Below are 26,110 nucleotides of genomic sequence, written 5' to 3' on the forward strand. Positions count from 1 at the left end.
GTGGGTATCATCGCACCGGGTTTGGAGATATATTATTGGCTGAACACCGGCAGAATTCGGCTCGCTAAATGCCACAAACATGTTAACAAAACCGGCTGCTTGATCGGCAGACATCAACCTAGCGCTAGCTCCCCAGCTTCATGAACTAATTCACCATTTTTTGTATCGGTTTTCAGGAGCAATTATTGCGTGTGCGCTCGCATTATCTTTGACGCAAAAAAGTGAAACCCTCGGCCACAGTGCACATGTGTACGCGTGCTCGTCGATAAAGAAAGAAGGATGGAGCAATCGTTTCTACCTCGGCCTAGGCCTTCCAAAACCCCCCCTCTTCCTCATCTTCTTTCTCCCTTCAAGCATATACATCACTTCGCAACTGCGCATTTTAGCTATATTACAAAATTAACTCAAACATTGCAACATTTTCAACTTTGATTCTTCCATACATATACATACATTTCATCATGGGCGCTTATATAACACCATCAACAATGAGAGTTTCTCGATGTGGCATTCATGGCTTCCATGAAACGCTCGGGATAGACCAAGACGAAGTGCGGTTCTTCTGGGTATTGTCTAGCAATGAGGAATTTGCAGCTCAAGCTGCGTACCGGATTATTGTTTCGACAGAACCTTTCACTTCAGAGGACGTCGGTAGCTCTGATAAGTCAATTGCATGGGATTCGGGAAAAATTCAAAGTGACAAGCAGCGAGACATTCGCTGCTGTCCAGAAACTGGTTTTAAGTCGACCTGCATGTACTATTGGAGAGTTTTGGTATGGGATACATATGGAACATGCTCCCAAAGCAATCTTAATGAATTTTTCACTGCCTATCCTCGGTCGCATTTACTCCCACCCTATAGTATGAATCAAACGTACATGCCGCATACCAGTCTTATCTTCAGGACGTGGTTTGAAGACCAGGAAAACAAGTGGCGGGCAGTGTGGTTAGGAGATGGTGGGGACAAGCCTATCTACCTTCGAAAATCTTTCCATTTGTCTAGAAAACCTACGAAGGCAATTGCCCTCGCTTCTGGCTTGGGCCACTTCAGTCTTCACGCAAACGGCGGAGCGGCTTCCAATCATGTCCTGGATCCTGGCTGGACGAATTATCACAGAACTGTTCAATTCGTCGGGTACGATTTGACTCACCGTCTTAAGCTTGGGGAAAATGTTTTAGCAGCCCATGTTGGTAACGGCTTTTATGCTGGTGACCAGGGAGAAAGATTCTTTTGGCCAATGTATGAAGATAATACATATGTCCGATACGGGAATGAACTATGTTTCTTTGCTGAGGTTCATTTATTCTACCAAGACGGAACGCATGATATTGTTATCTCAGATCCTAGCTGGCGTGTCAGGAAAAGCGCTACGTCTCTCGCCAATATCTATGCTTCCGAAAATCACGACAGGAGGCTTTATCCTCAAGGGTGGGATGCTCCTGGATTCGACGACGGCGAGTGGGCATTTGCGAAACCTCTAACGGGCCCGAGAGGGCAGCTTCGATATCAAAGCCAACCACCCGTCGTCTTACACGAGATCTTCAAGCCCGTTAGAACGCACTCGCCTGGACCAGGGACAGTCTGTTTTGATCTAGGACAGAACGCATCCACTATGATTAAGATTGAAGTCGAAGGAGATGCTGGCTCCGAGGTCATCATCCGTTATGGTGAAACAACGTACGACGACGGCCGAATTTTGATGCCAGACCCATTGTTCAAGGAGTTCGAGACAGGTGTCTACTCAAAATTTATCCTTGGCAATGTTCCCGGACCTCAAATGTGGGAGCCTGATTTTTCTTTTACTTGTGCACGATATATTCAAGTAGATGGCGTCTCCCTAGAACCTGGCCAAGGTCTTCCTGTCATCCGCTCAGCTATCGGACAGCATGTCTCAACAGCATCTCGTAGACTCGGGAAAATGCAAACCGACAAAGAAGATTGTAATGCTTTGATCAAAGCCTGCTACTGGAGCTACGCGAGCAACTTATTTAGCTACCACACCGATTGTCCTCAGATCGAAAAGTTTGGCTGGCTAGAAGTCACACATCTTCTCGCACCCGCAACCCAATATATCCGCGACGTCGAGGCCTTGTATACGAAGATTCTCCAAGATATCCTAGATACACAAGAATCCAGCGGTCTAGTGCCGACAATGGCCCCCGAGATACGGTATATGTGTGGACCCCTCCACGATACAATAACATGGGGCTGCGCTTTGTGCTTTCTCCCTGAAATTCTCCTTCGATACTACGGGACTACGCAAATGATCCCTACGATATACCAGCCTGCAATCAGATATATGGAGTATATGCGAACGAAAGAGAGAAAAGGGGGTCTAATTGAGCATGGTCTTGGAGATTGGGGTCGTGACATTGCATTCGGAAACCATCAGGCAAACATCGAAACGGCAATCTATTATCAATGCCTACGTAATCTAGAGACATTCGCTCGGGTCCAGTCCCTCGATTCCGATGCCCAGCATTTCAAGGAATGGGCCGAACGTATCTATACGGTCTATAATAAACATCTCCTTGTCATAGACGACCCCGAAAGGCCGTATGCGTACTACACATCCCTAGATCAATATCCAATACGCGACAGAACCGCAGTTAGTCAAGCAATCGCGCTGCAATTCAACCTTGTTCCCCAGAAATACCGAGCAGACATCATGAAAGCCTTCTTAGACGATACCTCAGACGGCCGTATTCGCTCCGGTGAGATTGGCCTCCGGTACCTTTTTAACACTTTGGCCGACGCCAATCGTCCAGATATTGTCCTGCAGATGTGTCGCCAGGAGGAACATCCTTCATACATGCGCTTCCTTCGACGAGGAGAAACTACACTTCTGGAGTTTTGGCAGGATGAATGTCGGTCGAAAAGCCATGACATGTTGGGAACTATCTACGAGTGGTTTTATGCATATGTATTGGGTATCAAACCTACTGGCATCGCCTATAAAACCTTTGACATTAGCCCGCCATACTTTTCTGAGTTTAACGAAGTAAAGGGTGTTGTAGATTGTCCATATGGGAATATTAGTGTTTCATTCGTCCGTTCAGGGAAAGAAGGCGATATACAATTGCAAGTTTCCGTTCCAATGAGCACTGTGGCAACTCTGAAGCTTCCTGGGGATAGTTGTAACGCCATTGTTGAGCGTAGTGGTAGTTGGAGGCGTATTAAAGTCCAAGGCGGGAGTGTGGATTTGAAACAGGGAATTTACATCATCGAGATCCCGAAATGTTCGAATGCTCTTTGATTTGTAATATGTCTTTTTTTTCGTTTTGAAGGTTTTTTTTTCCCCTCGTTTAAATTTATGTCAGTGAAACTTGATTTAGGCTGTTTGCTTCCGTTAAAACATTTGAGCAGGTGTTACTTCAATCTCAATTATAAAAAAGAATATAATTGATTGGGATAAACAGTTAGGTTGATTTTCAGAAGCCATAGTTTACTGTTCTATCGGAACCATATGTCGAAATAACCCCCTGCATCGTTAAATTTCGTTGGCTGAACCCATATTCATATGCATCCATTTGACTTTGAGGGCTTCTCGGCTCCTCCTCCTTCTTTTCCGCCAAGGTCATTGAATATTCTTGTAAAAATTTCACCATCCACTTATCGAACCGATGCGTATTTTTCGAGGTGGAGCTTACGCAGCTCCTCAGAAAGACATTTAGTCGGTTGATCTACGCCTTCGGGTTAGAGGGGATTTGGTCATAAAATCAAGTTTAAAGGAGGGTAGGTGATAAAAACCTACTACGAGCTCGACGCTGGGCCAATACCTGCGTAACTTAACCATGAATTCCAAATTTGATTCAAGTCTAGCTTGCGTATCTGCAAGTTCACTTGCATCTCCAAACATATAGTTGTGTAGTAGGACTGATGATGAGACAATGGTAATATGTGCGTTAATGTTGTGCAACGCCTCAGCCTTAGGCCACTGCCGTGCTGTCCGTAGAATATCGCAAAACCGGCGGGCATGTAGTTTACACCGATCAGCGTAGGCAGCACCGTTCCTAGTCGAAGGTCTGCTTTTGTCAAGATATTGGTAAAATAGAACCATACAATAATATTGATACCCTAAATGGAACCCTGTGAACAATCTCCCCGTACCGCGACGAGCGTGTCGGGCTACATTCTCGGCGGAGAAGGTTAGTTCCGGGCCAAGTCTTTCCTCAAAGGCAAGAAGTCGCACAGCTAGCCCATGAACTGTATTTTCAATGAAATCTTCGTCCCATTGGGTAGTCGCGACAAGGTAGCGGAGAAGATCTTGTATTTCTTTATAGAGCTCAATCATACGGACCATATGGCTCCAAATCCCGGTTTTCCACGCGGCGTCACCGAGGTCTCTTTCGCCAGGCTGTAGCTCGAGGAAGGTGATTTCTTCTAAGGGTAAGCGTGGTTGGTGTTCGCCGACTTGGAGTTGACGGGCCAAGCTTCCACCGCCACTTGACCAGATGTCAACGATAAAACATGTCCACCATATCCGTCTTTTTAACTCCCGTGTAATTCCATCATCGTTTTCATTGCCCGATGCTAAATCCAGCATTTGTGCCATTCGGATAGCAAGAGCTACGTTGATTGGTTAGTTTTAATGCTGTTTAATAAATCCTAGAAACGGACTGGGAGGGAGAATTAACCGTAGTACAAGGACTCTGCCCTTGAGTCTCCCTCAGCCAGACATATATTAGCAATGACGATAGCCGCTTGCGTATTTTCGATGCACACGTTTTCAAGGTCTGCCTTGAAACATGCTTTCGAGCCTTGTGCGTAGGCGGGCCCCAAAGCTCGTACTGTAGGGTTATCCGAAAACCTAGATAAATATAAGAATTCTGTTTAGCGAGGGATCATATACTAATCTACTGGTATTATAAGCATATACCGGGCAGATATAGCTATTAAGCTTAGAAGAACTGTTCGCGAAACGGATCCATTGCGCACACTAGTCTTCAGCGTTGACTCGTGGAACAAAATATGAGGTTTGTCGTGTATATAATCGAAATAAAGATCAACAAGGTCAAAGACCTCTGTCGAGTAAGGGTGCCTGACAGCTTCGACCACGGCTTCGGCTGAGGAAGGTAAATTCAAAACATTAGTCTGCAGCTGTTGGCTATGTTGGCGAACGATGGCCTTCGAGCAAGACACCTGTCTCTGGTGGCATTGGTTACAGGGGCCATTCCCTTGGTCTCGGGTACATTTACGTTTGGCTGTTCGGCACTGCAAACACGCTGTACTGGTTCTCATGGTGGCTTTGAGGGACGTGGACGGTTAGGCCGTTTTTCACGAGAAAAAGTCAGGTAATTATGCCAATTATTTCAGGCAAAACCACCTTATGTATGGTCCGAGTTCATGTCGTACGAGCTGTCACCTATTCACTGGCCGCAGTATGCGCAGCCCGTTTCGGCGAAAACATATACCACACACTCAACACATCGGATTCGCTAGATATTATAGTAATCTTTTTCTATCGTTATGCATGTGTGGGGTCTAGCGAGAAGTACGAGAAGGTTTAATTAAGAGATTACTCAGGCTCTAGCGGTTGTACCCTTCTTTCCATGGTCAAAATCTAGTATTTAGCTGAATTCTTTTCGTTTAATATCTGGTTCGTGACAACATGTAATGTTGATTTCAAGGTCCATGCGTGACGCATTATTAATATTACCGCAGTGAAAAATCATGAGCTCGTGCTGGATGCAGGGAAGCTTGCGAATAAATGACTTAAAGTTGCTCGTGCGCACAACTTGGCCTACATTTTACTCGCGTACTCATAGGCAATAGGCATCTAGCCACTGCCTTATACTCGAGGGATTCAGTTTAATAAAGTGTTAAGTCTGTAGCTTGTTCTTTTGTACAATTGTACCAAACCAAGGACTCTTTGGCATAGTATCTATACTATACATTAGGATCTATAACTTTGCAACGTTAGTTTTCTGTCTCTTTGAATTTAGCGCTATGACGAGCAACTTTGCTTCTTAGACTTACTTCCTGCCGTCTAAAACTAGCTACTTTCTGCCATACGTACAGATGTTTATTTTCGTTATTTCGATTCTTTATTTCGTATCGGTACTCAATGCTCTCCGAGTAATATGGGTTACGTGTCCTTCGCGGCCGAATGCCGCCGAGATCGAACCGGAGTGGCCATCCAGCCCATCCCCACTAACTTACAACCTACGATCTCTTCTTATCGAACTCTCTAAGAAAAATGCCATGAAAGATATTTTTATTCGGCTTGATCCCGACAGATTAGAAGCCGATTTCCAAAAAATCGATCGCTGGGAAAGTGGCCAAGGCCTCCGGAATCCATATCCGATGGATTCGCTCAGAAGTTTCTACTGGTTTGTCGCTGCGAACAAACTTCATTGCCACCGGAATCCATTTTCACTGGCAAAAGCATTCTCTCAAATATTTCAAGTTGAAGCTGAGCCTTGGGGGCTTATGAACGCACCAGGTAGTAATGTCGGTGCTGGTGGTAGGGACCGCGAAGACAATAATAACGGCGAAGCTGATAATCATAATCGGGCTGGGGTACAATTTCAGCCCGCACAACAACAAAATCTCCGAGATGTTGAGTTAGTTGACCACCATTACCTTATCTACGATAGCGAAAATGAAGCAGATTCAACCTTCCAGTACTTTACATACGGACCTGTAAAACATCTCAGTATACTAGTTCATCTCCATGCCGATGAACTGGAGCAGTATTTTGACGATATCATTGCATCCGGGCAAGATGAGTTAGAGCCGCTGCTATATTTCGAGATATTGGACCTCATAAAAGACTGGGCACAACTATATTACGACTTGGACACCTTTATGAATGGTGTCAGGGCGTTCAGGAAGAGTCTTTGGATGTTGAGAAACAGATTTGCGGAACCGGAAGAAATAAAGAAGATAGCAGAAGGGAAACACATAGCAAAACCAGTTTCAATCAAGAAGACGCTGGTGAATTGTTTAAATCGCCTATGTGACTATGATGGAAGACCTAGGGCACGACCCAATCTTAACAACTAAGAGCTTTACATCATTGATGTGCGCCTGTATCCTACTCATCTGCTAAATAAGTCCACTGCTCTCTACCTTCTGCCCACATAGTTATTGGAACATCTTCGCTGTATGTGTCAATAGATAGATTTTGCCCAACCCTTCTTTCTCTAACCACTTTTCTCAGGAATCGTAATCCCTTCAAATCTTCATCAAACGGGCTGACTAATTCCGCGCCAGCGAGGCTTAGACTCCACGCAAGGGCCGTCAGTTGCTCATTATTAACCGTTTTTGGCAAAAGCAAAAGCACATCTTTTTTATCTCGATTCCACCATATGGGCTCGGGCGTAGCTCCATACATCAGATGGCGAAACTGAAAGGTCGTGAGCCTAAGTAAGACAGATGAGATGTGTTGAAATAGAGATCTCCAGGTTTTCGCAAGTAGAGAGTGGTTCTCAGGTAGACGGCTACTTATTGGTAGGGCTATGTGATAAAGCACGAGGTCTGTAATCGTTGGGACTGCTGAGAGGAAATCCTCAAGGAAGTCTTCGTTTTCTCCCAAGAATAGGGAGGAAAGCTTGACAGTTGTGAGATTATGGCAGGCTGAAGATATGGGGTAACAAGACACTCCTTTTGTTGAATGCTGTGACATAGGGCTAGACAGCGACAATTTAAAATAATTTAGGCCAGTAAGGGTATCAAGCAGGGCAACGAAGTCTTTGCTTGCAGTTTCGGCACTGCTTCCGTAGCATGATTCGATAACCAATGATTCAAGACTATCGGATGCTTTAGTATCAGTATTCCGCAAATAGAACTATACCATACTAACCTTGAAAAATTGGGAAGGTGCCCAAAGCGCTCGTTCGAGGTCTCTACGTATTCGGTGAACGGTAAAGATATATTATGTGCTGATGGTACTGATATGACAAGCTTTCGGATTCCTTTGGCTACAATTTGAGGCATCAAGTGTTTTCCAAGGATTTTCCCGAAGGTCAACATTCTTGCTGTATCTTCTCCCAGCCCCAAGGCTATATGGATTTCTTCGAGGTTCTCGCACGTTTCTATAAGGTTTGATAAAGCTGTGCTGTATCCCTGTTCTTGTTCTCTAAATTCTTTCTTACGGAGCGAAAACCCTTGCCACGGCTTTGTGGGGAATTCGCGGAACGGATAATGGAACATAAGTGTTTGCTTTGCATGGCTTGGGCGGCCTTTGCTACCTTTGCGAACAGGTAGGGCCTGGCTGTAGTCAGGTACGGTGAGCCAGTCGAGTGCTGACCCACGAGACCAAGGATAATAGTCCCTGGTGTTGAATTGCACTATATTCATGATTTTTTTTAATCAACATAACGCGTATGTAAATACGTTGGAGGATTGCAAACCATACCGTCCTTTCCAAGCGGGAAGAATGATTCGCTTGGTATAAAGAGTGACCTTACATGCGGTCTAATCACCGAGGATAATGCAATGCCTTGCATCTGGGGAATAGAGCGGGAAACACCATAGTGAAGACTAAAATCCCGGAACAAAACAGTCGTTACTACAGCGTAAAAGTCCTTGTTCGCACTTCTTAAGGCAATCAAAGTAGCACGATCACTTGTTGAGCTATCGGGGGTGCAGTCCAGATAGTCGACGATCTAAAATCACCAGGATGTAAGCGAGTGAGTTTCACCTGGTTAAACTTGAAAGCCGAACGACTGGAACGCTTAACTTACACTGAGAATTATCTCCGGTGGGATGTACATCGTGAATAATAGTGATACTGCAGTCAGCGGGCACTTGTTGTAAGAAGTCAAAGTCGCGTCACTCCGGGAAACATGTTGGTGGAAGATTGGATATCCCTCGAATGTTGCAAGGATCCGTCCACAAGCAACGGGCGCGCCGCCTAACATTATTCTTGTATGCAAAAGCGCAACACACCAGAAGCAGAATTCAATATGATATTATGGTGGGCTTGTCATTTCGTCTCTGGTGAAAGCGATGTTTTAATTTGGCTAGTTTACATTGGGGGTAATTAGTTCGGGCGCTGACATACATATGTAACTTAAGTAGTGGTCAAGGAGCAGCATTACAAAGACTCATTAAGTGTATAGTAGATGATTCCATCAAGAATTGGCTCCAATGAGTCTTCATCTTCTCCATCCCAACCATGCCAGAACAATATCTCTGTTTTCCGGTCGAGTCTTGAGGGTTCTCGAAAACTCCACTCGGGGCTATTATCATGGGCAACCTTTGCAATCGTCTGTATAAACTCTCTAACCGTTTTGCCATCCGTGGCTGTCCATGTCCTTGGTGCTTGTAATGTTTCTCGATAACCATAATAGTCTCGTTCAAGTCCATAGTGCGGTTGTCTTTCCGATCCCGGCTGCTTTCCAGTGGTTATATCCTCGAGCATAGTTTGCGATATAATCGGTTCGTCGAGAACCGGGTGGTTGGAGATACTGAATCTCGGTGCTCGGCGATATCTTTTTTGTTTTTCGCCTTCATAGACGAGATCACACTCCCCGGCAGGGCGTTCCTCGTCGCAGATATAGAGGTAATCTTGAACAATTCCTTCGACGACCGTGCAGATAAGAGCACCGGGGTGGGACACTAACTGATGAAAGCCCCGTATTCCTGGTGCAATAGTGGCGTACCTCGTTTTTTTCAGTGTCCCATCGTTCAGAAGCCTAAACCATATATCGATTGCTTGACTAGCTCGGAGCTGGTCAGCTAGTGTAAGATTTGCAAGAATTTCAATGTGAAGTTCGGTAGGAATCGCAAGAAGGCCCCTTTTGGCCGCCATTTTTCAAATATATATGGACGTTTTGAGGTACAAGCTACTAGTATATTGGAGAGGGTGATTTATGTAAAAGATGCTTATAGTCGGAAGCCCTTGGGTTCTGGCTAGCGCACAACAGTCCGGGAGAAAAGTTAATACGAGGTAGCATTTGGGAATCCGTCTAGTTTGGTCGAATGCAACAGAAAGGCAGGGTTGAGCAGTCGCATATCTGGCTTGGAGTACAAAGGACCCACTTTACAGAAGCACAGCCACATGTGTGGCTCTTGTGACATAGTTAAAATTACAACAGCGAAGGATGTGTTTAGAATACTACAGTTTGAAGACATGCCTTGACCTATGATCACCTTCGACCCCGTCTGATAGTTTCCTTATAATTCTATACAAATTTTCATTGGCATATCAGTAAGTAATAATGGGATGGAGATCGATTAAGCAGCCTGAGCGCTCGCCCAACGCCCTGGGGGCAGGACTTTTGGCAGCTCCCTTGACTTAAACATATCCCCATCTGGATCCAATCCGCTGGTCGCATCAAACCTTATAGAGGCTTTCACAGGTGGCGAGGGATTCTCTACCACTATATCTTCATCAAAGTCGGTAGATACTTGGTCGAAGACTACATCTCGATACTCGGCCCCTAAGAATCCATAATTGGAATGAAGAGTACTGAACGCCGAGAATATAGCTTGGATCGCTGTCGAAAGATTTTGTATAAGTTCCACTAAGCCTTGTGGTTTATTCTTAGGGTCTTTAACCCAATTTTCAAAAGAGGATGCCTCGCTGTTTGTCGTAGCGTCCGATTTTCTGGCTCCTCCGGCGATATTGGCTGCAACGGCAGTAAAATCATGACTAGCTTTGGTATAGTCTTTAATGAAATCCTTGATCTCGCCTTCATGGACCTCCACCATACCCCTTACGGGCTCTTGGTAATCAAATAGCTTCTTAGCCAGCTCATCTACATTTGATAGAAGCGCAAGCCCTTTGATTTTATCGTACATTGGGTAGAAGGCGAGCTCGAGGAAAGAATTTGGCTTTATTGCGCCCTTAGTTCTGCGGGCTACTTGAAAGGCCGCTTGTTCGAGATCCAGACCGAGGTCTGTGGCTGCGTGGATGTTGTTATAGAGTGGCGTGAGGGCTGTGTCGTTTAAAGCATCGTACCAGGATTCCCACTGGGCCGGGGTGATGACTTTAGGGTCGCTTTTGGAGCAGTCTTGTTGGGAAATCTCTTCCACAGCTTGGAATTCAGCTTCAGTGTTTCGTCCCTGGGGGCTAATCTCCCGCTTGACCATCGGATGGTAGGCGAAAGGTTGGGACGTATCAGAACTTAAGCTTTCTTCTACGTATCCAAGGCCAGTCGAGCTCGGTTCTTCGGAGAAATCGATATCAATGATCTCGTTGATTGAAGGGCTATCGATTTCTTCGTCATCCTCCTCGCTGACAAAAACTTGTGGTTGTTGCACATGAACCTGGTCTTGATCAGCTACTGGTCCATTTAGGATTGCTGGAGGGTTAATGCCGGCCAGTATATTTGCTAGAAAAAGGTTTATAGGCTCTATATACCCCACAGGGTCGGTATTGACGATTGGGGGGTTGTATTCAGGGTCCAAAAAAGGATCCCAGATCGCTGCGACCTGATTAAGAGTATTATCAACTGCGGCGGGGCCTGTAACGGGTTGCACCGCCTGTTGAGTAGGTTCATTCACGAGATTTGTTTCATCAACAATTTCAGGGAAATCGGCAAGCCCCCCAGGACCCCATGGAATATTGGGCTGGGCGGGTTCTGGAAGGGAGTTCGACTTGGGTGCTTGTCGAACCTGTGGAAGGGCGAGGCACCTCGCCAGAAGAACTAAATGAAAGGGAAAAAATAATAACATTTTGAGATACGTAGAAAGGGGCCGATGACGCTCAAACAGGGTATCTTGGATCTAGAAAATGATCTTAGCGGCGTGGTAGCTAGAATGCAAGCCGTACAGGGACCAGCCCCTTTACCACGAACCAGCTCAAACGTTCTGCATATGCATGGAATTGCGGAGGATTCGTGTGATGAGGAAAAAAACCTCGTATCTGCGCGAAAATTCGAGAGTTGTTTCGTTGGCTCATTTAGCAAGCCAGGTGTACTAGGGCGGAGATAATACCGCTCCAGTGCTTTCTACCTTCGGGTGCCGGCTGTTCTCCAGCGGCGGGGTTTTCTGTCGGGCCCGTCAAGATTTTGCACCTCCCGCTCCCGTCAGCCGCCGTCCCGATTACAAATTCTCCACAGGCAGCTTTCGAAACCCTCATCTTCTCCACCAAGATGCCCATATGATGATACGCATATAGAGAAAATGCCAGTTCAAAAGGTCCTCTGTTATCTATCTCCTCTTTTCCCTGTTTATGCTTCAGCTCATTCCCTTTATACACCATTCCTGGTAGGTCAGCCCTTGAAAATGTCATCTGGATAGTTTTCAACGTTTGCAGCTTCCCTTGCTTATTAAATCCCACATCATCGCCACTTTTTGACAAAAACGGCGGTTCCAACCATATTTGGAGATTCCTAGTGGGTTGGACATCTTCGTCTGGTTTGTCTGTGGGTGTGAAACTGTCGACATGGTTTTCAATTGAGTCCATAATAAACCGATCGGGTATCCGCAAGCTCGAAATATGGCAGTCGAAGTTCTCGGCAAGGTATTCAATAAAACGAGACTGTAGCGACGCAGGTAGGCGAGTGAGGAGCAAAGGGTATGAATTCGATTGTTCCCCTCTGCTTGAAGCTCTGCGAGTAGATATTCGCCGTATAGGCTGGTCAACTTGTTGCGAAGCATCTTGGTTGGAATTTTGAATTAAGAAAGCCGAATATGTAATCTTTTCGTAGAGGAAAACGATCGCGACTGATCTAAGACTGCCATTGGCCCCAGGTATTGTGATAGCTGAGAATTCCACCCGCTTTAAGTTCCCCGTTCTCGATGTAGAGTCTTCAACAGTTTCTGATGCGACGCGAACACCGCGAAGCACATCTCCACGAAGTAGGTTGGTTAGTCGACTCGAGTGCGACTTCAGGTTCGCTTGCAAGGAAAGAGATCCCGAGGTTGTCAACGGCGTGACTTTATGAAGATTGAAGGAGGTATTGTAGAGTAGAGCTAGGGGGTCGATTACGTCGTTATTCATGATGAAGCCGTGGAGGTTTGGTTGGATGAGCTCTCGATGAGGTCGCGTTCCTTGTTCTTACGGAACAGGGAAGTTTGTGGAACGACTCACGGCAACACATTTGGAATCCAACATCCAACACGAAACGGCGTGATGTGCCGCACTTGCCGCATTATATATCAGGCAGTTGGGGGACGCCAGATCACTCAGAAACTGGCATTTGCGCGTTTTTAGTTATGGCCATCAGTAGGAGTAATAAGTCTTCTTTTATCATTATACATGGATCTATTTTTTAGTATACAATTTATTAATATTATCCTTCCAGTTCGAAGACTTCATGCAACCCCCTAGCCTTAGAAAACCGAACCCAGTCCATTCTAGATTTTCTGTTTCGTGTCACTACGGGGGGTAAATTCTGTATTTCGACACTATGCAGCCCTCTCTTTCGTGGCACAGAATCTAGCAAGTCTTCTGACATTGAGTTTCGTTTCTTCTTCCGTTGGTGCTGTGCCCGACAACAGTAAATTATTAAAATGGTTGCTGCACCTCCGATCATTCCTAGTCCCCCAATAATCGACCCTGCAATTATTCCTGTAGAGTTTTGATAAGGTTTCATATTTGTTGATTGTGGACTCAAGGTGTCATCCTCACCGGTAGCGGTGGTCCCGGCTGTAGGAGCGGACGTTTCCGTAACTTTTGTGAATGGTTCAAGCTCAGTGGTACTCAAACCGCTCCCGTATATGGAGCGGCTGGAGAGAGCTTTTCGCTTATGTGACGCTGTAGCGGTTTTATAGGTCTTCGTTTCAGTATTGGATATCGTCATGTGCATTGTCACTGTCATTCGAGGGAGTTGCACGGTCGAGATAACTGTTATTGGTTCATTATGTATTCGAGTAGGCTTACTACCAGAGATCATAGTGCTCCAGGTCTGCATTTTGAGGGGTTTGGAAGTTAAAGGAGTTGTCAAAGTGTTGAAAGTTTTCGCGATAGATGTTCCCACTAGATGGGTTCGGGACTTTGTAAAAGTAGAAGAGCTAAAATCCGTCGTTACAACAAGATTTTCTAAAGTTGATTTCGCTCCTTCCGGACTAGTGGATATCCGCGTCATACCTTGCCATTCCGTACGGGTTATTTGGGCGCGAGGGGTATTAGATGTCAAACTTGATGCTGTTTGAGCCGTGGAAGGGTAAGTACTACCAAAAGTCGGCGCTTGAGTCGATTGAGTTGAGATTTGGTCTACCATAGGAATTGTGGGAGAAGTGAGATTTCCCATTTTGGGAGAAATAGAAGTCGTTGAAATATTGAGTTCCGTAGATACTGATGAGTTCCGTGGCATTTGTCTAAGCTTCAATGAACTAGGAATTGGCGGTATGTAAAGTAAACTACCAATGAAAGAACTAGAAAATCCTTCATCCGGTATATCTTGTTGAGTAGCCCGCAGTAGGGTGTCTGCCGAGTTGTAGTCTTTATTACTCGGGTTGTACACATTTACCCAATCGAGGCTATTCAAGTCGAATATTTTGACGGGGCCGGATGTAAAATTGCTGGATAATGATTGATTTCGAGTGCTACGGCCTGCTAGAATGAATAATTGACTTTTTCCCACCAAATGACATTCTGAAACCGAAGGCATGGGACTATCTTTATCCACCAGTCGGCCTATTAGCTATACTTCAATACGGATATTGGTACGTATACACATATGCGGGCCTTTTTTAAAAGTAAAGGGAATAAGGCTACTTACTTTGGCCTTGCCTTAACAAGGTCCACCGAAATGAGGGCACTGATAGGACCCAAACTTCGTCGAAGACTTTACCACCCCAAGACCCGCCCAGCATATAAATATGGTATCTTGAGCGTGAGTTATCGCTAGGCCTAATAGCAACTACGCATGGACTAAGGCGCCCATGAGGGATCCCACCTGAGTTTATAGCTGACACAATGGTCGTGTTGCGAATATTTTCATCCCCACTTGTCTTCTGTTGATACCATCGATGACTTGCGATATCATATATCTGAACAGCACTAAATGAATTCTACCCATAAACGTTAGTACGTGTTCGTTAACAGTCTATAGATCTAACCACCAAGCTCCGTATTTTCGGACAATATTACCAATTCGACTTCGGATTCACTTGTTCCCCGGTAGTTCTGTCCTGCAAAATGAAGCAGGATACCCTGCTTACTTATATCCAGAAATACTGTACTACCATTGAGTACGGTCATAAATGGTGTTTCTTCTACTGTCCATATTCGTGAAGCCATATCAAATCGCCTAAGTATGTTAAGAGATCTATTTTGCGTTCCTGAATCTCCCGTATCGATATCTGCGATTCCACCGATCCAAAAGCCCAACTTCTCTTTCGCAACAGAAATTAGGGATCCATGTCTCGGAGGTATGAAATAGGTTCCGAGAAAGGGTTCTGTTGACCAAGACCGAGCCTCGGTATTGAAGACAAGAAGTTTTGATTTTTGATTCCGAGCCTCGCCGGGACCAAACCCCGTTCCCAAATGCTCATTATTTTGATTAATGTTTGTCTGTTGAGTTCGGAACATGTTTGTTGAGTCTGTGAACACCCCCGTATGCTCTGAAATTGAGATTTCACCAGCTTTGTTATCGGGTGCCGGCAAGTCTATCGTCTGGATAGAATAATTATCTGTTTTAAATGGTCCCGACAAATCCAAACGAAGAGCAATCTGATCTACAGGAGCTGCGTATATGAATGAGCATTACATAAATAATATACGTAGGGAAGTCGTATGTAATTGTATACATACCAGAAGGCGATTGGGTGGGCATTCGTAATATTCGATCCCCAAAAATATATAAACTATTACCGACGATTACAGCTAGAGTGATTTTTTAGCCATATCGAGCCAAAAATGCTCTCGGATTGGTATCCTGCCAATGGTACCCAGGAGCGCACGTACTCTTTATTATAGAAACTTGACACAAGTTTCGACCCCCCAAAAAGTCGGCGGAACTCCGAGCCATCTTATCTTTATTCGGACCAGCGGGAAAGCTTCGAGTTTTGTGTGAATGGGCGTGCGCACTGATACGAACAGACTTGGATCGAGACGTAGCAGTATGTACCGAATAAGACAACGAAAAATTGGCCAATTGTAAAAAAAATAATAAAAAGCAAAATAACGATGAGAATGAATTGAGGTCCAGCCTCTGGAGACATGTACGAAATACCATTGATGGATTGAATTAAGAAGAAACTTTAGTTATAATTGTGCATTAGGGAAGTTCTCGAAACCTCCTAACGCTGCAGAGCGCCTGGTACACTCTTAAGATACTTGGAATAACCGGAGCCGTCATGCTATCGAGTACATGGGTCTGATCGACTAGAGGCCAGAAACGACCTATCCTTAAGTCCCATTAGTATTGAGCGGACTGTAGACCAAAATATTCTAGTTGACGCTGTAGCTTTATTTTGAAAGCGCGGCTTTGAATTGTATTCCAGAATGGTATACTTTGAACGAAGCGATAGAAAGAAGTTTTGGGGGAATAATACCTTTTCGTTGTCACAAATCGTGGGACGTTTCGGCAAGCTGACGAGAAGTCAATCTAAACCATAAACTCGGAATATAACAAGTAGGTTATATAATTATAAACTATATATTCAAGTTTTGCGGCTGTGTTATGTTGTTTAAGTGTATAATGTGGCCGTAGTAGTTAGTGCATTAAAAAGTACGAAATGCTGGAATTGATTGAAGCACTGCTAGTGCGGCAAGGCCAAAGTGGGCTAGAAGTGGAACAAGGAGAAGAATGGGAGAGGGTGTATAAACATGGAGGTGGATCTTATGGGTTAAGCCAAGTGGTGTATAAGCCAGCCGGCTTCTCAAATTGCCACTGTGCCATATCAAAAAAGTCACCCAATACGCTCTACCAACGAACCAACTCTTGGATGTCAATATCGCCGAGGCTTGAACGATAAAGCAAACATCGAAGTTCCAAGAAAATCAGTACTAAAGTCACCTATTTGGTACTATACTATTTGCAGTATATGTCGCTGATACATGGTAAGTTGCCAGAGCATAACTCGTTTATAGGTTGTGTAAGCTTCGAACCGCATCCGAGGTTGTGACTTCGGCGTCCTCGGTTTGGATCAAGTTGTTGGAACTATGATGCCCAACCTAGCCCCTAGGCAGGTGAGCGTTACAATGCAACTCAAGTTTTTCTGGTAGCTCATAGGAAAACTATTTTTACCATGTAGTTTCGAAGCGATTGAGCTCCACGAGCTCGTGATACTGTTTTAGAGCCTATAAGTTGGAACCCAACAGAAATTCCAACCATAAACTTTTCTCCCACGCACAGCAGCTACACGAGTCGAGTACGACGTTTAAATTGTGTACTTGTGTATGTAGGCCTATAGGGGAGACGGAAACATCGGAGGCTTTTCCCCCTTATCGTATTGAAATTTATTTCTAACTAGCTTTTTCAATAAATAGCAGAAAGGTATATCCCAAAGAATACACCCCAATGATATGTTTTGAAATTTGCGAAGTCCGGACTCAATCGACCTTATTAATTTGGAGAGTTTGTATTCGGCGCATGGCTAAGTTGTTGGCACGCAGTTGCTTGACGCTGTGCCCCAATAATAGAACCAAACATCCAACAATCGTAGCCGGTGCCCTATTACATGCGTACAAATTACATTATAGTCCCAAGGTGAACACCCCAAATTGCAAACTGAGGCTACGTCGAAACTAGTTGCTATAAACCCCGAAATCCCTTCTGATTCCGTTGATACAAACAAACATGAGTAGTACCGAGGTGTTGTGATCATGAAATCTTATCTCTTCATTATATTAAAGCTTAGACTGGGTATCGCGACCGATATATTAGTTGGCTATTAATGCCCGTAGCTATATCGTTTCCATTTTTTGAGCCGCCTGATAGACTTAATTGCTTCCCCGTCAACTTCGCGCAAAGTTAAATCTTCGACTGTTCCCATAACCTCTGGATCATCCGGAAACTTTCTCGAATAAACCCGCCAGTACTTTTTATCGTCGTGATAGTGACCACCAGAATCTATATCGATGAATGGCGAGAATCTTCTCTTTGTGAGAACCCGCCGTCGACTGCATTCACAATTTCTCTTCCTACAGTCACAACAACAACTCAATGTGATTCTTTCTACATCCCGTTCGGCTAGATAGTCCATTTCCTTCTCGAACCTGTGGAGAATATGGTCCTTAATCCTCCACTGCCTTTGGCATTCTTTGACGGCTTGTATCCAGGAACGAGCGTGTGGAAGTAGATGAAAGTCAAATTTCTCGCGGGGGGTGGATAGGTCCTCCTCCTGGATTGAAATGAGCTCGGAAATCCAGTGGCTATAAAAGGCGTCGTATATTCTTTCCGGCCTTTTTAGTACCAACGTGTTTATCAAACAAGGGTGGTGAACGGGTAGTCGATCCGCATCTCTCTGATATCGGTCTACCCAATATTCTGCAAACTTCCGTAGGTAAAAGATGTCTTCCATGAGCGTATATCTATTCTCGCGTGCGTTTAGGTAACCGTAGCCATAGTAGACTGTTCGTGGGGACTCATTGAGTGGTGTCCGATCATTCGGCCAGCTTAATCCGTCGGGCCTTAGAACCCTCTTAAAATCTATCTGAAAGGTTGGCGGTAGGTCCTCATTAAAAACATCACGGTCTGGGTGTGAGGTTTCGAATGCATGAAGCTTCTCTAATCTCACAGCTTCCCACCGCTTTGCTCTAATAACTCTATATAGAACCCAGGCTTGTAGAGTCATTCCTTTCTTTAGAACTGCCAAGAAACAGCCCACCGCAGCACCAGTCCCCCATAGAGAATATAGCATCCGACATGTTGATAGCAGATTGGCGAATGAAGAAATATCACAATGCTCTAGAATTTCGAATATCAGTTCGAGCGGTAGTGACAAAAGGAGTTCTTTCTTTTGTTGTTTGCGAAAGCGTAGAATCTGTGACAATCTGAATTTGGAACCCCATTCCTTTGCAATCCTACGGATGGGCAGTCTTTTCTTTTCATGTTTAATCTCACTCAAGTATAGGTATTGTCTCGTACTCATACTGCTCGAACCTTATTTTAAACCCTGCTGTCGCTAGCGATGTATAGAAGATCGATTTAGTTGCGGCAAAGGACGGCAAACTGATGTTCTGTTTGATTCTTGGTCATGCTAGAGAAATATTAATTAGTATTTTGCGGATATCGCAACGAGTCTCAGTCCTGCATATAGACCCAAATGAAGTGGGGAATTGTAGCGTTACCGAAAGCATGGCATCGGCGGCTTTCACAAAAACATTAAATGCAGCCATGCATGTGTCTTGAGCGGGTTTCACGGATATTTTGTCCAGTTGGATCGGTATTATGCTCACGAACTTGGCTAGAGAAAACATCTTAGTTTAAACTACATCGCAGACGCCTAAATACTCCCGAAGGGTACGCGAAATTCACAGTACAGATTTACAAAGTTTTTTAATCTTAGATAATATGAACACCAAGCTTACTGACATGTATTCTATAGCTAGATATGCAGTATCAATGGCCTTATACGATCCAAGTTTCAAATGCGCTTCGATTGTGGGAGACGTATGGTTGTGATACTGTTTTATTTTTTTATTTTAAAGACAAAAAAGAAATTGACGCAAATGTATTCAAAACGTGTTTGAGCTATTACCATAACCACCTGATGGACAGCTTGTGTACACGTTCCGAAAAACGCAAATGCGGTGTGCAGGCTTTTACCACATGGCTTATCGAGGTTCCAAAGTTTCCTGAGGCATCGAATTCGAGGAACATACGAGGATATCAAAATGTTTGAACGTCAGATTCGAACAGAAATAGTAGTAGTACTGCCCACGAATACCACAACAGCGGACTATGGCTATGGCCCGTTCCGGCAGCCCGATAGATTATTCCCAGAAATACCGGGAATAGTGGTATCAAGCCCACTTTGGGATTATAATCCGAGGAAAAAGCAGTTTAGACGTTAGTGCCTTCTTATCGTCAACACACTTAGAGCAGATATATATCTTGATATAAGGCGTTGGATAGTCATACTAACCTATCAATTTGCAAGACAGTCTGCTGGTCCGGCTACGAGAGCCGTCACCCGGATTGGGATAGTCCGTCAATTTGCGATAAGAGTCGTCGAGACACAAGTGCGCTCGCGCGTGGGTTGACTTGGATACCTCAAAACTCGTGGGAAGGGCCTGTCGACAATCTGGTTACGCTCAGTGAATATGATAACAGAGGCCACGCATTCTACAAATATATCACTGTGGCAAAGCTAGATGACGGAACTATCATGATGGATTTTGATATACTTGGGCAAGGGGGAGAAGGGCTTCCGTCCGTATAATGAGTGAAACTCAATAACCTTATAGTAATTGGGCAGACTAATAGTTATATGTGCAAGGGTTAGATTCGAATTTCGGGATATTAGTTCAGAACAAAATCCAGGAACAAAAACAATGGCTGTTGCTGGGCTCCAGTCCTGGTTGTATTGGGGAAGGCGGACAACTGAGTGGGAAAGAAAAACGTTTTATGGCAAGAGTTCCTCTTTTCAAGAATTTTGAGCCAAACCTAACCAAGTTCTTTAGTTTGTGACCATCCGGATTATGGCCGTTCTGTTTTCCTCGCAAACCCATACACTTTGACGACCAACAAAAGGGCATGGGGCACTATTCCTTGTCAAGTCTGCAATCTCCAGGCACAATATTGGTTCGAGGACAAAAGGCAGCGTTTTCTCCGGCCACTTGCGGAGCGTATAAACAATCTAGGCCGGCGCGATTACGAAGATCCTTTGAACATCAGTAATAACTTCTACAGAGTTACGCATAGAAATATTCCGCGACGGGTAAGATTTGTAGACGAGGACGGAGAGCTAGAGCCGCGGTGGACGCCCCGAGAGTTAGCAGATAGGGTTGCGTCGGAGCAGCGAGGCGTTGAATACGTAAGACCATATATTTTATTGAGGAGGCAAAGGAGAAGGGCAGCTCAGATGGCGGCGATGCAGATGGCGGCAGTGGAGGAGCAAACGGGAGTAACGATGGATACGTTGACGAACGTTGACGCCCAATCTTCGGAACAACCCGAGCAAAGGCGACAGCGGCAAAGTGACGCTCTATTTGAGGAGTTGATAAGGACTATTGATAATCTAGATGATACAAATGAGGCACATATGGCGCAGGTTCCGCTTGATGATGATGAAAGGGCGGAGGGTGATCTAGTAGTTGTGGATGTGGATGCCCAACGAAATGCGCTTGACCGTACACTAAATTCGGTACTGGGGACCGGGAACTTGATTGTGCTGTTGGGCCTAATGAGGTCTAGGAATGCATCACTAGGCCTGGGAGATATTGATGCAGACGTTTTGAGAGACCTGCAACTGCGGCTAGGAAACGAAATAGGGGGATCAGATCAGCCGGGGCGGCAAAGACAAATTGGGCAGATCCAAGAGGTGGCGGAAAATAGTGAAGATGGTTTAGATGACGCTGCGGGAAACAGCGAAGTTGGTCCCGATGATGCTGCGGAAAACATCAACTCCAATGTTGATCATAGCGATGATGCAGCTGACGAGGAAGACCCAGCCGAACCCGTAGAGGCCGGTGTTGCTTCGGGTCTTAATGCGAGGCCCTCGAAATCTACAGGCCAACGTTGTGGCAGGTTCCTAGGGAGAGTTTGTAGCACCATTAGTAATGGTGTTAGTAATATAATAGGTTGGTCGCGGGGGCCGGAAATAGGAAATATAAGACCGGAACAGCGAGATTTTAGGGAGCCGGTTGAGGTTGACTTTGCAGGATCTGGTTGACCTGGACAGGAAGAAAAAAGAAAATAACCGTGAAGGATAAGAGCTAAAAAAAGAGTTACAAATCTAGAATAGGTAGATAGGTATCGAGGATCCTGTACCTCATGCCATTATAAAGGAAAGGCTGATAGTATATTTACAAAAAAGACCAGGACCGCTCCAAACGCCAACCAAGCACGGTGCTAACCATCATTTACTTGCTAAAACTCAGAAAACATGAGACCCAAATCCAGCAGCAGCAGTAGCAGCAGCAGCAGCAGCAAGCACATCAGACTTGCACAACCCCCTTAAATTCCGCCTTGAGGCTTTTCCTTCTTTCTGCTTCCTTTCTTGTGACGGTCCCCGGCTTGCTTAGAGCCTTCAAGATGGCCTCGTCTTTCTCTAATCCTCTCGTCCTTCTTCGTTCTATTGTCCCTAAAATGGCGGGACTAATTGTTTTCCTTCTAGATTTTGTTGTTGCGTCGGGTGTCAGGGGAAGGATACTTGGCGAGTCTGAAAAAGGTAGATTCTCGAGGGCAGGTTGGGCGGGGTTTGCGGTAGTATTGCTGTTTGTTCCAGCGACTACAGCTGGTCCTAGCGCCGTAGGTAGCTTGCGGGAGGGCACCAAATCCACGTCCTCGATTTCTTCATCCTCCTCATTATAGTAGGTTCTGTCTTGTCGAGTGCTAGAGCCAGCCTCTACTAAGCTCTTCATTGCCATGTCTGCCTCCCTCTCCAGTTGCTCGTCTACCTCGGTGACTTCAGTTTGGATACTTTGGGCTGCCTCGCTTGCTGGCCTCTCAATTTCTGTCTCGGCGTCGTCTACAAAAATCCGCCTCTTCGAACTCCGAACCCTAGGGCGATACTTGACATCATCTTCATAATTCTCGGTAATGCTTTCGCTCAGATTTGAGCTACTTTGGTCTAAATCAGAAGGGACTTGCGAGTCAGGGGGTGTGGGTATCTGTTGTTGGGAGTGAGGTAGGTTGTATCCACTCAAAAGCTGTTTTGAGATGTGGAGGCGTTGGCGTGTGGGCGTGGGCGTGGGGCTTGGTGCGTCGTCTAGGTCTACTTGATCGACAAGAGGTCCATGGCGATTAGTTACCTGCGAGGTATTTGTCCTTATGCTATTTGTTAGGCTGGAAACTTCGCTAAGTGTTGGGCGGCGAGGAGTTGATGGATTTTTATCCGCACAGGGCTCTTCCTCTTGTAGCTTTTGAGGGGGGGAAGAAGGGGGGGCATCGAATAAAGAAGGCACAGCAATGTAGTCCAAGAAAAATCGAGGTACCTCTCGACTTGGCGTTTTAGGTTCCACGTCATGTTCTGTAAGAAGCGGTGAATCTGGGATCGGACGGTCAGGTGTATTAAGATTAAGGCGTTGAGTTGGGGTAGAAAACGGGTCCATGGATGAGTCGTCTGACATTGTAACCCAACTCCGGGCTCCTGGGGAGGCCCGTTGGGGCGTACGAAGATTCTGGATACGGTGATGATGTGGGGTAGTCGTGGCGTTCATTGGAGGAAGAGGGGTGCTCGAGAGCCGGATTCGTTTGCTTGGTGTACTGAGATGGGATCCACCCGGCGTTGTCCCAAGAGATGTCAATGGCGAAGTCCCAGTTGGGAATGCCGCATTGTATGCCCTTTTCGATGCCGAAAGGGTTGGGGTGTTCGGAGCAGAGCTGGGCTTCCTTTTCCTTGGGGTATTCGTGGGAGTAGGCAATTGCTTCTCCTTCCCGTTCCCAGATTTCTTCTTTGATGGAAGAGAAGACAGGGACTTTCGCCGTACAAGAGGTTGGCCTCGTAACTTTCCTGAGTTTTCCTTATCCGACTCATAACCAGTTGTAGTTTTGCTCTTTGTCAGCGATGCGAGTTTGGTCTTCCTCCACTCCTTATCTAGGAGTGACTGGTGTAGCCAAATTTCTTTCCGGCGGAGCTTGAGATCCTTGATCCAAGCGTCACAGTCCATTTGAATGTGGTAATCAATTGTATCACCCCAAATGCTATCTGCTGCCGGCGTTGCATTGATATATACAACTTTTCCACCACGGGTTTTTACTTTGGAAGCGAAAGCCTTGACGATCCTCTTTAACCCGATAACTTTAAGAGATGTTCCGAATATCAGCAATAGGTCTGGTGCCATCCGTGTGGCATCGTAGTGAGTGATTTGTCCGATGGCCTCCCCTTGGGGGTGTAGTTCGTCGTACAGAACGATATTCGGTCGCAGAGTCCCAACGTTGATCGATCTCTTTCCTGCCGCAAGTCTGTCATCCGCTTTTCTCGAACAGTCCGGGCACTCGGGTGCCTCACCACCAAGCAGCGTCTCAACCTTCTCCTCATCATAATTGTGTAGTTTGGCACACTGTGTACACCGGAGTAACTCCAGATCGCCATGGAGTTGCACGACCTCACACCCAGCCTCACGCCCAACCTTTTCTTTCCCTTTGCCCCGTTTACCCGCACCCCTCGAAATATCCATACAGAGTCCATCCAATGCCTCAAGTCCATCGATATTTTGTGTGTAACATCGCAATAGTCGGCCAGTCTCTGAGAGAGTTTTGATAAATTTATGTGTTGGTGTACTATCGGTTATCCCCTTCACATTCTGTCGAAGTTCTGCCAAGAAGCTATATAGAATAGCAGTCGTGATGGGATTAGTAAATGAGATCGCATCAAATAGATCTTTTCCCTTGAGGAGAGCAGTTTGTTCAGGGTAGCGTCTTTTCACAAGATTGTACAATCCGTCGGCGGAACGGAAATCCTGGAGACAGGAGGTTCATGTTGTTAGCGAACGCGCTTTCGGCAGAACCAGGAAAAAAAGGAGTAAAGCATACAGGAATACCGCTGTTAGTGCTGATACCAGCACCAGTGACCATTAGAACCTGACAAGAACGACATATTGAATCGGCAATCTCCTGTAGTTCCTGAGCGTGCTGGGCGCCGATTGTTTGGGTCGGCATTATGTTGTTTGTTGTGATCTTGGGTTGGTTGTCGCGATGGAAGACGTAAACAGAGAGAGAAAAGAAGAGGTGAGGGAGCAGATATATATATATATTTGATAGTAAGTTAAACGCCAATGACAACGGGTGCCAGAGGACCGAATCAACGTTGTGTAAGACCTGTCGGGGCAATCATTGGTATCCCGGGGCGCTGAAATAAAAGTGTCGGTGACAGCAGCTTAACGTCTAAGGGTGATAAAATAGCGGGTTGATATCGGCGAAATGATATTTTTGAAAAGGTCGAAGCGTTACTACAAGACGTCTATAGGATTGATTGAGGCTCGAGTTATCCCTGCTAGTGGCTTATGGGTTCTATGCTATCCGGAGTGGCAGTTGAGGTTGAAGCTGGTGGGAGTTTTAGGAGAGCAGATGGAGAAGCGCGTGTTCATGGGGGGAGGTTGGTAGTTGGCTTCGGCAACACAACTGAAGAGAATTATTCGCGTCTGAAGTCCAGATTGGGGCGCTGTCCCAATCGGGATACCTCTCTGCAGCAACACACAGAATATCACAAAGTGTCGTAGCTCAATATTACCCCACAAACCGGCCTGTCCCGTCGTGTAGATACTGGCTCTGGTAAGACTGGTATTCCGATCCTGTAAATGTATTTCTCACACAAACAAGAGCTGAGTTCTGAAAGTGGCCAAACAAAAAAATGAATATTATGACGAATCCCTAGTCTTAATTGTAGTATCTCGTTGTGTATACTTGAAGGGAATATATCCTTCTATCCCGCATCGTACGCACACATGGCTATATGACCCCGATATATCGATACTAGTTTTGCTTGCGATTTTTTTGGCATTTTCCCGTTAAATTTAACACCTAAGCTAGTATTGATGCCAGACGCCAGTCTCGTAACCAAACTGTGGCCAGACGCTCGCATACTTACACAGCAACGCTGGCGTCCGGCCCCGAGACTAATCTAGGTGATGTAAGTAATCACACCACGGGCAGAACGTAAATGGTTATTTGCTGCAACCGTTCACTAAGTTATAAACTCTTTCATTCAACACGCTTTGCATTATCTTCATCCTAATCCTAAGAAGCTCAGCTACGCAGGCTCGACTATCATTTTTAATCCAAGTACATATCCCTTATGTAGCCTTAGTCTTGTATTAAAACGCTTCGGCATGTAGCCTACGGCATGCACTGAGCCTGATGGAACTACAGAAATTCGAAAATACCCCAAAGCTATGAAGTCAGGCAGACACCGCACATAAGATTAGCTTCGCCTATATATACCGAGGATTGACAATAAAATTCTACAATCGAGAAGTGATTGTAGAGCCGACTTCGCCATGAGACTAAGCATCACTGAACCGGATCGTCATGTCCTCCCCTCACCCTTGAGGGGTTCCCTTCTTTCTCTTCCTTCTGTCAAAACAATCATCACCACTATCATAATCATAACCATCATAACTGTCATAACCATCATAACCATCATCATTAACATTAT

The 26,110-nt window shown here is 45.4% G+C and overlaps 12 protein-coding genes across 12 annotated transcripts; 4 read left to right on the forward strand and 8 right to left on the reverse strand.

Moving 5' to 3' along the window:
• Positions 1 to 461: 461 nt before the first annotated feature.
• On the forward strand, positions 462 to 3,257 carry AOL_s00210g169 (uncharacterized protein; the record flags this gene model as incomplete). Its single annotated transcript, XM_011128971.1, has 1 exon — positions 462 to 3,257. One exon carries the CDS (start codon positions 462 to 464, stop codon positions 3,255 to 3,257), a length of 2,796 nt encoding a protein of 931 aa, XP_011127273.1.
• A 175-nt stretch (positions 3,258 to 3,432) lies between these two features.
• Positions 3,433 to 5,242, reverse strand: AOL_s00210g170 (uncharacterized protein; the record flags this gene model as incomplete). The annotated part of the gene is made up of 4 exons (XM_011128972.1): positions 3,433 to 3,684; positions 3,756 to 4,570; positions 4,639 to 4,811; positions 4,881 to 5,242. 4 exons carry the CDS (start codon positions 5,240 to 5,242, stop codon positions 3,433 to 3,435), a joined length of 1,602 nt encoding a protein of 533 aa, XP_011127274.1.
• Positions 5,243 to 6,022: 780 nt separating this feature from the next.
• On the forward strand, positions 6,023 to 7,009 carry AOL_s00210g171 (uncharacterized protein; the record flags this gene model as incomplete). The annotated part of the gene is made up of 1 exon (XM_011128973.1): positions 6,023 to 7,009. The coding sequence occupies one exon, from the start codon at positions 6,023 to 6,025 to the stop codon at positions 7,007 to 7,009; it is 987 nt and encodes a 328-aa protein (XP_011127275.1).
• A 31-nt stretch (positions 7,010 to 7,040) lies between these two features.
• AOL_s00210g172 (uncharacterized protein) lies at positions 7,041 to 8,721 on the reverse strand (the record flags this gene model as incomplete). The annotated part of the gene is made up of 4 exons (XM_011128974.1): positions 7,041 to 7,755; positions 7,809 to 8,295; positions 8,364 to 8,613; positions 8,692 to 8,721. The coding sequence occupies 4 exons, from the start codon at positions 8,719 to 8,721 to the stop codon at positions 7,041 to 7,043; spliced, it is 1,482 nt and encodes a 493-aa protein (XP_011127276.1).
• Positions 8,722 to 9,044: 323 nt separating this feature from the next.
• On the reverse strand, positions 9,045 to 9,761 carry AOL_s00210g173 (uncharacterized protein; the record flags this gene model as incomplete). The annotated part of the gene is made up of 1 exon (XM_011128975.1): positions 9,045 to 9,761. The coding sequence occupies one exon, from the start codon at positions 9,759 to 9,761 to the stop codon at positions 9,045 to 9,047; it is 717 nt and encodes a 238-aa protein (XP_011127277.1).
• Positions 9,762 to 10,186: 425 nt separating this feature from the next.
• AOL_s00210g174 (uncharacterized protein) lies at positions 10,187 to 12,899 on the reverse strand (the record flags this gene model as incomplete). Its single annotated transcript, XM_011128976.1, has 2 exons — positions 10,187 to 11,601; positions 11,891 to 12,899. 2 exons carry the CDS (start codon positions 12,897 to 12,899, stop codon positions 10,187 to 10,189), a joined length of 2,424 nt encoding a protein of 807 aa, XP_011127278.1.
• Positions 12,900 to 13,191: 292 nt separating this feature from the next.
• Positions 13,192 to 14,151, reverse strand: AOL_s00210g175 (uncharacterized protein; the record flags this gene model as incomplete). Its single annotated transcript, XM_011128977.1, has 1 exon — positions 13,192 to 14,151. One exon carries the CDS (start codon positions 14,149 to 14,151, stop codon positions 13,192 to 13,194), a length of 960 nt encoding a protein of 319 aa, XP_011127279.1.
• An 806-nt stretch (positions 14,152 to 14,957) lies between these two features.
• On the reverse strand, positions 14,958 to 15,678 carry AOL_s00210g176 (uncharacterized protein; the record flags this gene model as incomplete). The annotated part of the gene is made up of 2 exons (XM_011128978.1): positions 14,958 to 15,589; positions 15,657 to 15,678. The coding sequence occupies 2 exons, from the start codon at positions 15,676 to 15,678 to the stop codon at positions 14,958 to 14,960; spliced, it is 654 nt and encodes a 217-aa protein (XP_011127280.1).
• Positions 15,679 to 17,740: 2,062 nt separating this feature from the next.
• AOL_s00210g177 (uncharacterized protein) lies at positions 17,741 to 18,940 on the reverse strand (the record flags this gene model as incomplete). Its single annotated transcript, XM_011128979.1, has 1 exon — positions 17,741 to 18,940. The coding sequence occupies one exon, from the start codon at positions 18,938 to 18,940 to the stop codon at positions 17,741 to 17,743; it is 1,200 nt and encodes a 399-aa protein (XP_011127281.1).
• Positions 18,941 to 19,685: 745 nt separating this feature from the next.
• On the forward strand, positions 19,686 to 20,233 carry AOL_s00210g178 (uncharacterized protein; the record flags this gene model as incomplete). Its single annotated transcript, XM_011128980.1, has 2 exons — positions 19,686 to 19,860; positions 19,956 to 20,233. 2 exons carry the CDS (start codon positions 19,686 to 19,688, stop codon positions 20,231 to 20,233), a joined length of 453 nt encoding a protein of 150 aa, XP_011127282.1.
• A 642-nt stretch (positions 20,234 to 20,875) lies between these two features.
• Positions 20,876 to 21,685, forward strand: AOL_s00210g179 (uncharacterized protein; the record flags this gene model as incomplete). The annotated part of the gene is made up of 1 exon (XM_011128981.1): positions 20,876 to 21,685. One exon carries the CDS (start codon positions 20,876 to 20,878, stop codon positions 21,683 to 21,685), a length of 810 nt encoding a protein of 269 aa, XP_011127283.1.
• A 265-nt stretch (positions 21,686 to 21,950) lies between these two features.
• On the reverse strand, positions 21,951 to 24,615 carry AOL_s00210g180 (uncharacterized protein; the record flags this gene model as incomplete). Its single annotated transcript, XM_011128982.1, has 2 exons — positions 21,951 to 24,416; positions 24,490 to 24,615. The coding sequence occupies 2 exons, from the start codon at positions 24,613 to 24,615 to the stop codon at positions 21,951 to 21,953; spliced, it is 2,592 nt and encodes an 863-aa protein (XP_011127284.1).
• Between the last annotated feature and the right edge of the window lie 1,495 nt (positions 24,616 to 26,110).

The sequence above is a fragment of the Orbilia oligospora genome (assembly GCF_000225545.1).
Source record: "Orbilia oligospora ATCC 24927 unplaced genomic scaffold scaffold00210, whole genome shotgun sequence".
Classification (NCBI taxonomy): domain Eukaryota; kingdom Fungi; phylum Ascomycota; class Orbiliomycetes; order Orbiliales; family Orbiliaceae; genus Orbilia; species Orbilia oligospora.